Source organism: Podarcis tiliguerta (assembly GCF_965153285.1).
Source record: "Podarcis tiliguerta genome assembly, chromosome: 5".
In the NCBI taxonomy this organism is placed as follows: Eukaryota; Metazoa; Chordata; class Lepidosauria; order Squamata; family Lacertidae; genus Podarcis; species Podarcis tiliguerta.
Window position 1 is genome coordinate 16,751,052 of NC_139538.1, and position 14,471 is coordinate 16,765,522.

At 44.7% G+C, this 14,471-nt stretch overlaps 1 protein-coding gene across 2 annotated transcripts in view; it reads left to right on the forward strand.

Annotated features, from left to right (window-relative positions):
* Window positions 1-14,471, forward strand: part of WDR49 (WD repeat domain 49) — a 93,546-nt gene that overhangs the window by 75,260 nt on the left and 3,815 nt on the right. For both annotated transcript variants that reach the window (XM_083441989.1, XM_083441988.1), the window contains 5 exons: window positions 2,630-2,817; window positions 5,162-5,359; window positions 7,133-7,317; window positions 9,741-9,850; window positions 11,207-11,353. In XM_083441989.1, the coding sequence (XP_083298115.1) occupies window positions 2,630-2,817; window positions 5,162-5,359; window positions 7,133-7,317; window positions 9,741-9,850; window positions 11,207-11,353 (828 nt within the window). The remainder of the gene's footprint in view (window positions 1-2,629; window positions 2,818-5,161; window positions 5,360-7,132; window positions 7,318-9,740; window positions 9,851-11,206; window positions 11,354-14,471) is intronic.

The following is a 14,471-nucleotide window of genomic DNA, read 5'->3' on the forward strand; positions in this document are numbered from 1 at the left end:
GCATGGGGGGACTGGTGATTGGTGCAGCTGCGAGCTGCATCTTGTCAGCGGTGCTTTGGTATGTGATTGTTGGCTGCAGCAAGGGCTGCTTTTGATTGGCTGCTGCTGCGGTAATTTGGTGTATGATTGGTTGTTTCGTCAAGGGCTGCTGTGGATTGGCTGCTGCTGTGGCAATTGGGCGTTCGATTCCCGTCTGCTGTTGTCAAGTGGGCTTGTTGGGTTTTGCGAATGTGATTGATTGTCAGCGATTGTTAGTTGGGTCAGTGATTTTATGCATTCACCCCCCCAAAAAAAACTAAACAACCTTGGGTAATCCCACCCCCCTAAAAGCTCCACACTCTGGGCAATCCTCCCCCCAAAAAGCTCAACAACTTTGGGCTATCTCCCCCCATTTTCTTAAATTTGAGTGCTCAGAAATAGGGGGCGCCTTATACACGGGGGCATGTTATAGATGGAAAAATACGGTACTTCCCAACACACACACACTCTCTCTCTCTCTCTCTCCTCCACTTAGCTAAGCAAGGGCACAATCAGAGTTCAAGGGCTAGCCAGGCAAAAGCACACAAGGAGAGTGCAAATCAGCATTACACAATACTGACTCCCATAGGGCGTTACATCCCATGTTTCTCCTGAGGATGGAGGAATCTTAGTTCAGTGGCAGAGCAAATGTTTTGCATACAGAAGGTGCCAGGTTTAATCTTCAGCAGATAACACATTTGGAAAACATCCTGGAGTTATTTGTATCAAAATGGGAAGTCCTCAAAATGTTTACCCCCCCCTTTTTTAGTAGTTTTAAGAAGACCTAAGACTAACTAAGAAGCAGTTTAATCATGATATTAGTTTGTATCGGCAACAAGTTTTGTGTATTTGAACTAAGGAGTAGATGGGATGTCATTTGTGTTTTTCATTTGGTTTTGTAATAACTTTATTTACTTTCTGTACAATATGGGTGTAAAGGGTATCTTGAGAGCCAGTGTGGTGTAGTGGTTAAGAGCGGTAGTCTCGTAATCTGGGGAACTGGGTTCGAGTCTCCCCTGCTCCACATGCAGCTGCTGGGTGACCATGGGCCAGTCACACTTCTTTGAAGTCTCTCAGCCCCACTCACCTCACGGAGTGTTTGTTGTGGGGGAGGAAGGGAAAGGAGAATGTTAGCCGCTTTGAGACTCCTTAAAGGGAGTGAAAGGCGGGATATCAAATCCAAACTCCTCTTCTTCTTCTATCTTTTTCCTTTGTTCGTTCTCTCTATTTCTGTAATAATTCATTTTTTTAAAAATGACCCTGGAGAGAGACCTTGGATGACCACCACCTGTCATTCAGACCAGACGACACTGAGATAAATGGTCTGACTCAGTTTAAAGCAGGTTCATATATGTCAAGAATGAGAGCAGGAGTGGCTAACTTGTGACCTTCCAGATGTTGATGGATCCCAGCTCCTATCATCCCTAATTATGGGCCATGACAGCTGGCACTGATGGGAACTTTGTGGCAGATGTTAATATTGTGCCGCTTCAAGCGACGCTGACAGAAAACCCCACATATATTAAGTATAATAGAAACATCGCCACCCGACACCACCCCCACTCATCCCCCCACCTCTTTCACCCTCTTCTTCCTAATGTCTCAACAAATGAGACTGATCTGTAAAAAATGTTACTTGGGGAGGGAAAAGAGAGAGAGAGACATGGCACATACTTTTGTAAACCAAGAAAATCTTTAATAAAAATACATTAAAAAAATATTGTGCAGGTTGAAGTGACTGGATGCACAAAGCGGACTCCTTTTGGGAATAAAGCATAAGCCCATAACTTTAATTAAAGCTTTACCTGGAGAACTTTCCTCAAAACAGAAAACAGTAAATGATACACCCAAAATATCCATAAGAACATGTGCAGAGGCTTGACAACCATATGTCAGGAGTGCTCTGATGGTGTGTCCTGCTTGACAGGGGGTTGGACTCGATGGCCCTTGTGGTCTCTTCCAACTCTATGATTCTATGATTCTAAGTCCAGCACAGGCTCAGCTTCTTATAAAATGTGAAAGACTCCAAAAATCAGAGGTCATTCTCTCTTCCCACAATCTCCATTTTGCCTGGAGAGGGTCGTTTGCACATCCTTACTTCCACAGAGCCCTCTTTTGATCCCAGCACCATAATTCTTCTGAGGTAGATCAGGGGTTGGCAAGGCTTACCGGGCATGGGCCAGATCACTCCCATGGAGATCCTCTGTGGGCCGGGCCGGCGCAGCGCAATGCCGAAAATTGCGGCTGTGCATGTCCGCGGCTGCGGAAATCACTTCTGCGCATGCCCAGATGCCGAATATCGCACCTGCACATGGGCATGCGCAGAAGTGATTTCTGGTGCCGCGGACATGTGCAGACATGATTTCCGGTGTCTGGGCATGCGCAGAAGCAATTTTTGCAGGCACAGAAGAGAGTCCCCGTGCCGCGCTGCGCTGGTTTAGCACAGCACATTGGGACTTGCTGAGCGGGCGGCTCGGTTCAGGGGTGGCTCATGGATTGGTTAAACGGCCTCTGTGGGCTGCTTCCAGCCCATTGGCCGTAGGTTGGGGACCCCTGAGTTAGATGTTCCCAGAGCTAACTGGACTAACACACCATGGTTTTCATGTTTTAGGAGGTGCAAACCTGGTATCCTGTGGAGGTGCTGGTTACGTGAGGTTTTGGAACACGCAGAGAGGGAAGCTGCTGGCAGAGTTTGAAGCCCATAGTGGGGTGGGGTCCATTATCATGAGCATTGATCAAAGAAGCCAGTACCTCATAACCGGAGATCTGGTTGGATGGGTGAAGATCTGGAACATAGAGGTAAGTGGAAAGAGTCATACATCAGTCCAGAAGAGGTGAGGCAGACTGAAAAGTAATAAGCTTCTATTCAAAATCATGGCCCAAGCATGGTGCATTTAGTTTCCAGCCTCTTTTGTGTTTCTTTTCCCTTTTTAAAAAAAGTATTATCTGATGTAAATCATTCCAAGTAACATAACTAGCAGCACTCCCCCAACTAGGGCTTAGTCAAAGCAGGCTCCACAACATGGTAGTTGAGCCAACAGTCTGACTCAATATAATTTGCCCGTCGAAATTTCTAGGCGGAATTTCCAAAAATCACTGAAATTTCTGGGAAAACCCAGACGTATGGCAACCCGAGTTGGAAATGTAGATTTTTTTCTGGCAAATTACCTTAAAAATAGCTCAAAAACCTCTCTCTTTTTGAGATTTTGCCAAAAAAGTTCAACAACTTACCGGTATGCGTCTGGACTTCCACTTTTTGAAATATGGCAATCCTAGCTTAAAGGTAAAGGGACCCCTGACCATTAGGTCCAGTCGTGGCCGACTCTGGGGTTGCAATGCTCATCTCGCTTTATTGGCCGAGGGAGCCGGCGTACAGCTTCTGGGTCATGTGGCCAGCATGACTAAGCTGCTTCTGGCGAACCAGAGCATCGCACGGAAACGCCGTTTACCTTCCCGCTGGAGTGGTACCTATTTATCTACTTGCACTTTGATGTGCTTTCGAACTGTTAGGTTGGCAGGAGCAGGGACCGAGCAATGGGAGCCTGCCCCGTCACAGGGATTCGAACCACCGACCTTCTGATCGGCAAGTCCTAGGCTCTGTGGTTTAACCCACAGCGCCACCCGCGTCCCTAGCTTAGATGGCTTTAAAAGCCAAATTCATAGAGGGTAAGTCTGTTGGCTATGGAACCTTCATGTCCTCAGGCAGTTTCCCTTTGAATAACGGTTGTTGGAAGGCAAACGGGACAAGGCTTTTCTGCCTTCATGCCTTGCCTATGGGCTTTACTGAAGGCGTGTGGCAGGCCACAGTTGGGGGAGAAAGGATGCTTGACTAGATAGACATTTGCTCTAATCAAGCAGGGATATCTCTGATGGATGTAACTGTCTGAGTGAGGCTGATCACATGTGCCTTTCTCAGTGTTTAGGTGAGACTTATTGCACCCATCTGGTTGTGGTATTCAGATGTGCACACAGCAGTGGTGCAGGATAGCAGAGTGAGCAAGCAAGCTCCAAGGCAGCAATAAATTAGATGCCAGGAGCTGAAGTCAGGCGTAGGTTAGCAATAAAACAATAAAGCACCCAATGTCAGTGAAGTTAACTCTTTATTCAAGGAAACAAAATAGCTCAGTCCAAGTGGTCACAAAATCCCTTCCCAGTTGGTGTTGCCCCAAAGAGGCAGTTGTGAGGACTGAAGCCCCCTGCCTTCCCACCACTCTCCTTCCCTGGTTTCTTCCCCAGCAGCCGAAGGCTCCATCATCTTGCATCTCATTGTTTTACCTCTTCATTTTTCTGGGTGTTCTGGGAGAAGGGGACCTGGTTGCAGCAGGAGCGGGAGACTCCCTGGATTCTTCAGCAGCCTGCCTCATCTCTGTTTCCTAGCCCTCTTCCTCTCCTCTCTCTAAGTCTGGACTGCCCTCTGCCACAGCCTCTTCCTGCTCACTAAACCCTGTTGCCTCTTCAGCTTCCGACACCTCCTCCACCCTCAGTTTGCTCCTTCTCTCTCTGACCACTTGCTGTCTTCCCACCACCAACCCCCCAGGCTCTGAGCCTTGTTCCCCTTGGGGTTCCCCAGCTGATGCATACAGCCAGTCCATGACAGTAGATGAAGGTGGACATTCTGAGAAGCCTCCATCTCAAACCCAGTGACCAAATGTGGCCCTCCAGGCCTCTTTATATAACACTTAAGATGCTCACTAGGCCCTCATTTCCCCATGCGACACCATTTGTCTGCACCTCACCTATGTCTTCCTTGGGGGCTTCTACCTGCCTGGAAAGTGTCCTTGAACTGGATGAATGATGGAGCAGTGTATTTGTGTGGGGTAGAAACCATTGACTTTTATATGGCTGGAATGTAGCCCATTGTACAAAGGTAAGAGTCACACCCACCAATCTGCCCATTTTTGCCTCTGGTCACACCAACCTCTGGCCCCCCAGAAGCTGCTCAGAAGTTCCCAGAAGAATGTGGCCTTTGGCCTGGAAAAGTTCCCCAGTCCTGCTATAGGCTTTTCTCTTTCTTTCTGCACTAGATATGACCCACTAGCCAATTTCAGATTTGCAATGCAGCCCCCCAGCCAAAAATCATTCCCAAGCCTTGTCCTTTCTTTCTAATAACCTTAGCACTTACTTCTTTTCTTCCTCCCACAAGGATTACTGCCTTACTTTGGGAGAAAATGTGAATTACCAGCCACCCACTCTTATCAGATCTTTCCAGATGCATGATGATTGTATCACTTATCTGGAGACCTGTGTACGAAACAACTGCCTCTTTATCCTCTCGTCTTCGGCAGACTGCAGCATTGTTCTTGCTGATATTTCTGGCGTTCCGTTTGGATTATTTGGGCAGGTAGGAAGGTGGCTGTTTTCACTGTGTTTTTGACATTACTATTTGCTTCCTCTCAGCGTTGCACTCATTACCATCATTTAAGAATAAAAAGTTGTCAAGGATTCCTGCGGAGATCTTTGCCCAGGGGAAGGCACATAAAGAGCAATCTCATATATAGTGTGCCAGGTTTTCTCTCCCTTGCCAAAAATACATAAAGCAACAACTCACAGGGACTTTGGCACATCTCCCCGTTAAATGCGCCAAAGGCAATGTTTGAAATTGCAGAGAGGTAAAAGCTTTCCTCAAAGCACATATAACTCAAAGAAATAATTGGATGGGTCGTAATTTGTCTAAATAAAGCGGTGATGTTGAGAGCACTGCAAATCCTGAATGTGAGACACAGCTGATATAAACTCTATGACCTTATTTTTTAATACACTCTCATTGGCCAGCTATAGCGGTAGCAGCTTTTAAGACATCAGCTATTAGGACGTTAATGCCCAACCCGTCTTTGGAGATGAGGGCTTCACATTTATTAAGCCAATTCAAAGTGGTTTCATTATTGGATTGTTCAAAAAAACCAGCAACACCACCCCGTGGTTTTTGGAAGTCTGATGTCTGGCATATTTTGCAGCTTCAGGCATTGCAACAGCAGGACAATGTTTGTTCTAGGCAAAACAATTTCCAGAGAGGTATGCTTCAAAGAGTGGCAAAAAAACATATCTAGGTTTATCTGACAGGGAAGGAAGCCCAGAATAAAACATAAAGTTATGTTTGATAGAAAAGAAAGAGGAGGCTTCACTCTACCGGACTTCCAAATCTACTTTGAGGCATCATGTTTATGGTGGATAAAATACTGGATATTGTTGGAAAATATCAGAGTGTTAAATTTGGAAGGACATGATATACAATTTGGGTAGCATGCCTACGTATGGTATGGGAAGGCCAAAATGTATAAAATCTTTACAAACTATGTGATCAGAAAAAAAATTATACAGAGTATGGGAGAAGTAAAAAAATCTATAAGAAAAGAAAACACCAATGTGGATATCCCCAGCTGAAGGAAAACAACAAATATGGATAAACAATGATTAACATATAAAGAAATCCTAGATCTTACAGGACAGGAACCAAGGCTGAACAATCCCGAGGAATTAAAAAATGTATTAATGCATTGGTTACAGATACATCAGATTAACGAACTGTTTAAGATAGATTAGAAAATTGGGTTTGCAGAACAAAAATCCCAAATTACAATGGATTTATTAGATACAAAAATAAAAGTATTATCAAAAATGAGCAAACTGCTGCTAGAGTGGGAAACAAAAGAGGAATTTGTGAAATCAAGTATGATTAAGTGGACACAGGAATGTGGGTCATAATATTAATTATGAGCTATGGGAGAATTTATGGAAAGTAAATATGAATTTTACGGCGTGTTACACATTAAAAGAAAATATGATGAAAATGACCCACAGATAGTACTCAACACCTGCCAAACTAGCGAAAATGTTGGGACTGCAGCCTTAGTCTCCTGAACAGGAGATGGAACACATAGACCCTCCACCAGTTCTCTGATGAAAATATGGATGTCCTACCATACCCTCCAACATTTCTCCAGTGAAAATAGGGACGGTCTAAGGAAAAGTGGGACATTTTGGGATCAAATCAGAAACCAGGACAGCTTCTGTAAATCCAGGACTGTCCCTGAAAAATACGGACACTTGGAGGGTCTGAGATGGACCTCTCTTGCGAAGTTCTGATACGTGTACTGTACCCTCTGTTCCTTCTTAGGAAGGACATTGGAGGATTGGAAATCATGTTCCATCCTTCCCGAAGGAAGAAAACAAGTATGACGCAGAGGAGGAGAATGATATTAAAAAGGACACCGTATCCTTGGTTGAAGAGGAAGAGCCTCCCCCTATTCCAGTGGAACAAGCTGTACCTGTTACAGAGGATAACGACAACTCCGCATGTGTGTAAGTAATTTCCCTAAAAGCTTGATTTACAGTGACACGTTTGGAAAAAGGGAGGCTATTAAGACAGAGCCAAAGTATATAATTATCAGGAGCTTCCTTTCAGAGAGAATATTTTAAACAGGCCTGGCCAGGAAATGGATTTCTTGTTGGAGATCAGAATCTTCACCCCACCAGTAGCAGTTTTTGCTTGGGGTCTAAGTCAGAAAAGTTTGAGGGAGAAAAAAATGATGCTGGAGAATTTAGTCTGGGAGTTTTTGGGCCATCAAGTGAAGAGAAGCCGTTTCCTCTAAGCTTTCAAGGTAGGTATTAACGGCTAGTACATGTTTGCTGAAATGAGCCAACTCTACAGGGCCTGAGAGCTCCATTTTGTAGCAGATGCCCTTTTGACTTCAGAGGTATCTCAGGATGGCAGCCAGGGACATGGCCTTCTTCATGGTGGCACCCAAGAAGGGATGGAAGAGAAATTCTATTCAGTTTGCATTTAAAGGCCTATCTACCTAATTTGCACTCCCCCAAACACAGCCATCCTTCAGATTTTTGCCATGCTGTTTTCTAGTCAAGTAATGTGCACAGAAATGCATATACTAGGATAATGTATGCATTAAGAAGCATAAATTAGTAAAAAAAATGCAACAGTGCATTATATCAGGAAGTGTTGTGTTGCAGAAATGTGTATATTAGGCAATGCAAACAGATGTATAATAGAAGAAATTCAAACTAAATTGCTGCTGAATTTTCATGAGTATGTGGTTTTTTAAAAACCACAATGTGGAAATGTGGAGAAATGAATTTCCGCAGGTAAACTCACATGCCACCCTCACTTATACAGTAAGTTTTGGGTCCCGGATCAAGGCTCTCTTATTTTCCAAGAAATTGTAACAGGTAATTATTGAGATGTGCATCCAACGTTTAGTTCTGGCCATCCAATGATTTTATTTTGCCTTTTCTCTCCTGATCCTGCGTATACTCTACAAGGCAAGTATTTCCTTTGGCCCCTGACACATAGCACAACAATACATTGCAGCAAAAGCTTCGGTCATGGCATAAAAGCACAGGAGCAGGGCGAGGAAGGAAGGTGACAGTCCTGTGTGCAGATATTCCATGACAACGTGCTGTGTTCTGCTTTAGAAATAGGTTTTACAGCATCCTCATTTCATAGCAGCGATATACAGAAATACTCTTTATGACAAACTGGTCTAATTTTGCGCTTCTAACGGCTGAGAGGTTAGAGGTGCGAGGCTCTTTGATTCCGAATGAGCTCATACATTCTAAAATGTATAAATCTTTCATGGGGCTTTGTAATGTATACTGTGCCAGAGCATAAGAACAGTAAAATTAAACTCTGGCTAAGTGCTTCCTCAGTTTTAAATAACTTCCTCGATGTAACATAATGAAGCCTTTGTATTATTAAACATTTTAATAACCTTGGGCGAAAGAATGTAACCTTCCTATACTGCCACAGCTCCCCAGGGAATAATTCCTACGACCCTTTTGCCTGGAGCTTGATGCGCTTGGGCAGGAAAAGATGCTGAGCACAGCAACAGTTGAGGATCCGCACAGCAGGATCGGTGCTGATGGTTGGTGTGCAACTGGTGTGCTGGTTTCAGGAGACTGATTTGCTCAGTGTCGTCTCATGTCCTAAGGCAGGAACGGGAAAGGAATTTGGTTTTCAATGCGCCCCCTGCCCAATTTGCTCTGACCGAAACAATATGCAAACTAAAGCAAGGCTATTCTTCAAAACACACCCTCTGATTTTTGTGGCGCAGTTTCCTAACCCCAAAATGTCTACAAATTAAACGCACATATTAGGAGGAATTGTGTGTAAAAACGCATACATTAGCAAAAATGATATCGAGATTGTTTAAATAATTAAGACTGCAGTCCTGTGCACATTTCTCTGGCATTTAGCTCCATCAGTGCTGACTCCCAGCTAAATGTGCATAGTACTGGTGCCGCAAACCAATTAAAGATTTATTTTGTTCATTTAAAATATTTAAATATATTGAAGCCTCTTCTGTGAAGAAGCCTTGTCTCTTGACAATTCTTTGATTTAGCCTTACAGCATGGTTTCAAACTTTAGGTTCACCTCTGTCTCATCCTGAGAGCTTCTGTTTGGGTGTTATAGGAATCTGACAACACTCAGCACTGGCGCTATGAAATATTTTCTTTGGTTGCTTTGTTTGATTCATTCATCTGATTTGTTCAGCCCTGTTAAGCCGACTGAGAGGGATGGATAGTGAACTCCACTTCAGGGTAAACATACCATTTGGCCTCTAATCCTAGTGCTCTATTATACCATTAAATAAGAGTGGATGCATCTTCAGAAGTCGTGATCCTTTGCACACAGAAGGGCAGTTCAGGAACACTATAAAACAAATTGTGGAATGTCAGTTCATTTTGCTTCCTGATTTCTGTCTGTCCAGGCTGAATATATGGGACAACACAATATTAGGTAAAAGATACAAAGAAGGGAAAACACAGAAGAGAAGAAAACATACCCTCTTCACTCGAACTGCTGTGATAAAGCCAACAGGTATGTCATTAATTTGATGAATTCAGCAACATTTGGGCATCTTAGTGGATGCAGCCAATCTGTTGGCTTAAAGCAAGGGTGGGCATCCTTCAGCCTAATGTAGGACAGCCTTCAGTCCCAAGTTCAAAAGCAGTCTCAAGCAATCATTCAGACCTGGGGAGGGGCCATAGCTCAGTGGTAAGAGCATCTGCCTTGCATGCAGAACGTCCCAGGTTCAACCCCCAACCATTTCCAGGTAAGGCTGGGAGAAATTCCTTGCCTGAAACACCTGGACAATAGTGAGCTAGATGGACCATTGTTCTGACTTGATATAAGGCAGCTTCCTATGTTCCTTACCTCTGGCAAGAGCCACCAGTCCTTGCTGAGTTGAGTTGAGTTTGGATTTGATATCCTGCTTTATCACTACCCTAAGGAGTCTCAAAGCGGCTAACAATCTCCTTTCTGGTTGGGGAAGAAGAAAAAGAAAAAGGAAGAAGGGATAGGCTTCTGGCCCCACCCATTCCTGACTTTGACCCTGCCCACAGTTGGCATGTGACTTCTGATAGATTGCACCTGAGGGAATCAGGCCTACAAAAGAAAAAATGGTTGCCCATCCCTGGCTCAAAGAAATGGATATTTGTAGAAATTGCTGCTACCGCTATGGGAGTTTGGAGTTTTGTGAGAGCATGGGATGTCCCACACTGGGCCTGCATACAACGTGGGCTGCTGATGTATTCCATCCTTGATGCAGCGCCTCACACCCAGTGCTATTTTTCAAGGAAAAGAGGGGCCGGAACTCACCATGAATGCCTCCCTTGTTCTCCTAGAATGGCAATGGCACCCACCTGAGAGGTGAACCCCTGCTCACACCTCATAGAATACCATGCCTTCACTCCCCTCTCATTTTGCGGGGGGCAGGATGGGTTTGGGGGATGGAATGCAGGAGTCTGTCACTGGAAAGAAGTAGCTGAAAAGCCCCAGCATGGCTTGTTGGATCCCAGCCGAGGGATAAATTGCAAGAACTAGTCAAGAACTTCCCAATGATGGGAAACCTCAATGAAAAGAATCGTATTTATCTTATGTAAATGGCAGATTTCGTGACGTCTGCTTGGAAAACTTGCCTGTTAATTAAAATTAAGGGTTATGGCCCTCCCTTTCTTAATGCGGAAGATTAAGAGTTTTCCTTGGCAGAACTTAATAAAAAAATGGCCAGCGAATCTCGCTGCATATGTATCTGTGTTTATCCAGCTGAATATTTCTCAGTTGTGGAAGTGGCATAGTATGATTAGGCACAAAACATTAGCTTTGCTTCAACTGCAATTGTGCTGATATGTGAAATGATTTTCTGCCTTTGGAATAATCCTCTGGTTTGAAAAGTTGTATTTAGGTCATTAAATATTGAAGCCCTGGAGGAGCCGACAGAAATGAATGAGAGCGACTTTCTTCTACACCCTGACAAATACTTTGGGGAAAAGTTGGCGGAGAAGGACTCTGAAGATTTAAAGCTGCCTACCCTTTCGGCAAGTAAGTAGACCTTCATTATATCCTCATTACTCTAGCTCCTGCTAGCAAGAGGCAAAAATAAAGGTCACCAGCTTATCTCTCTTAAAAGAAAGTAACGGTAATAGGAAAGTCTAGAATTTATCACTTGGCCACTGGCAAGCCTTTGAGGATGTGACAAGCCAGGAAGTTGCTGGAAGCAGGCAATCCAAGCCGTAAACAAGGTTGGCATGTTAAATATGTCACTTGCCGTGGTCAAATGGTTAGGGCACTTGCAGAGCAAGCCTGTACTCCAGCTGTGACCACTGAAGGATCAAAGGGTATGGTGGATGCTCAGTTTCTCTGCTGGGATAGGAGATACGTTGCCGCCACCATGACAGATAGTATTGGGCAGACAAATGAATATACTGTGCATGGTTAAATGGTGGAATTTGCTCCCATGAGATGTTTTCTGTACATGCGACATCTTGTGTGAGGTGTTCATCATTGTTATCCAGGGTGGCCTGAAGCGGATGTTGAGCTTGTGGCCCAGTCCCTGCCTAAAGTCTTCTTTAGTCAGCCACAGGTGGATTTCGGAACTGCTAGACTCCTTTGCTTTGTAGCTTTCCCCAGCCAAAGATATGAGGACCGTTTTGCTGGCCAGAGCAAAAGTCTCCAGGAAGGAGCTCCAGTTCATGGGCAGCCTCCAAGTTGGAGCGGCAGGAGGGAGCTGCCTCTTGCTGATGGTAGCTGATCACTGGAGGTCTTTTGCATGAACACAAAGGGACTTGATGAACTGCTTTATCCAGATTCCATTAAGCCCAGTACTGGCCAGCCTGACCCACAGCAGATCTGCATAGGCTGAAGTGCTGCTTTCCCTAGGCAGCAGCCCAAGATCCTTTCTGAGCCTGTGTCTTCCCTTCCACAAAACAATGACATCACACCTGTTCCTGGTTTCTTACCCTCCCTCCCTTCTTCTAGCCAGTTTTTAAAGGAAGTCCTTTCTTTTTACTCAAAACAAGCGATCATCTGCCCACACTGAATTCTTTAACAGCAAACATCACTTTAAAAAAATAAAATAATTGTTGACAAAAGACCCTTCCACTGCACCCAGAAGAATTCCACTCATTTCTCTCTCTCCCCTTGGATAATTTTTGAACGTGATTTTTCAGCCCTCAAGGATGGGCAACCACAGGTCTGAGGGCTGAAGGTGGCACTCAAAGCCAGGTCACACACACTTCTAAGCCGCTCCATCAGCCCTTGATGAGTATTCTTGAATTCTGATAATGTTTCCTGCTTGCCTAGATGGAAGAAAAAGACGGGTGCATTAGAGTGTGCAGAAACTAGCCAACTTTTCTTGCTGGCATCTGTCCATCTCGAGAGACAATGGAGTGCACCTCTGGGGTGTAAGTCAAACTGCTGTGTTTGCAGCTCCTAAGTGACCTCCTCGGGGCGCAAGCCTGGGCAGTGTGTCTGCACATCCTGGGCTGTCCAGAAAACAAGACTCCCCTCTTGGGCTTGCTTACGTGGTCCATAGGAAAGTTGAAAAATACGTTTGGTACCAGCTTGGCTGCAGGAGTTGCTGGAAGGAGGCGTACAAGCCACTAGCCAACCGTCTTAGGGACTCCACTCTGGATTTGTGTAGGGTTTACTCCTTAGCCCTTTCTGCTCCTGAATATGTCCCTCAAGGCAGCAGAGGGTTAGGATCAGAGTTTTCCTTTTCCTAGATGGGCTGCCTTCCTAGGTTGACAAGCCCCACCTGCTCCTTAGCCTACTGTACAAGGGTAAATTTTGTATTCATTGCTCTACTCACCTTTGTCTCTAGCCATACCCACCACTGGTAAGTGGCTCCCTGGAAGGATGCTCAGAAAAAAAATGTGGTGCTTGGGCTGTAAAAGGTTCCCTACCCCTTTGTTGATTGATGGAGAAAAGTTGTGGGGACATCAGAAGAAGTGTTTAGCATAGTGCTGCTCAGAAGAGACTGCCTTTGTGACAGCAGATTCTTCACCAAAGGCTTCCTCAGATCATTCGTAGGCTATAACAGTGAATGGAGCTGGTGCAGGAGAAAGGCTATTTTCATATCTCAGCATCAGCACTCCTGACTTGATAGAGGGAGAAATATATCTTCCAGCTAGATAAGAAGAGGCAACAGAGAATTAGATGGAAAGCCCCCTGAGGGGGGGAAAGGAGAGAATTAAATGGGAGTTTATGCTGATGATTCAGCACAGCCCAATGACAGCCCCCACATGGCTCCAAAAAGCAATTAAAAAAATTAAAATATAATCCTTTTGGAGGCTGGATCAATTCCCAAAGAGCTTTTTTGACTAGCCAGGTGCATGATCTCAGTTGGCAAAATGCTGATTTTTCTTTGCTGTCGTTAATCTTGCCAGAATTTTGGATCTTTCCCTGTTCCCCAGGAGCTTTGGATACAAAACGCTATTATTAAATTTATATGAAGCACTTCAGAATTTTTCTCATTAATCCTCCTGAAACTCCTGTTTTAGGCACTAAATAAGCTAACTAAGACTAAATAAGCTTTCATGTTAACTTTCAGTAAGGAGTTTGCAAACCATTGAAGACTCAGAAGGTTTTTGTTTTGGTATCCAGGGTGATCAATCTCTCATTGTCATAAAAATGTGTAAACCTCAATGTTTACTTTGGAAGTCATATTGCTATGCAGTTTGAGCCCTTCTCCTCACCCTTAAGATGGATGGGGCTGAGTGGAATATTCAAGTGAGGAAGAATACAGCCTCTGAGATGAAGCTCTTTCATGCACCAACTGGACAATATAATTATGGAGTCAGTGGTGAATCCTAAGTCCTGGATTTGTCTGTTCCCTTGAATAGGCACATGGAAGCCTATGTAGCTGAAGTTATGGTTCAGCTGCAGCCACCTTCTTATTCACATACACAGAGATCTAGGTCTGTGGTTTGTGTGGCCTCCAGTGGGTGAGCCAACAGCAGGCAGGAGATCAAGGAAGCAGCGCTGGTCGCAGGTGTTTAACCCAGGAGGCAGAGGTGCTTTACAAAGCACTTTAGCAAAGTGCCCACTTCTTTAAAAGGGGATGGAGATTGGGAAAGCGGTTGGCAGGGTTGACGAGTGAAGTGAGCTGGGGCAAGGCCCCTAGTAATTCTACAAGGGAGCGGTGGCGCTGTGGTCTAAA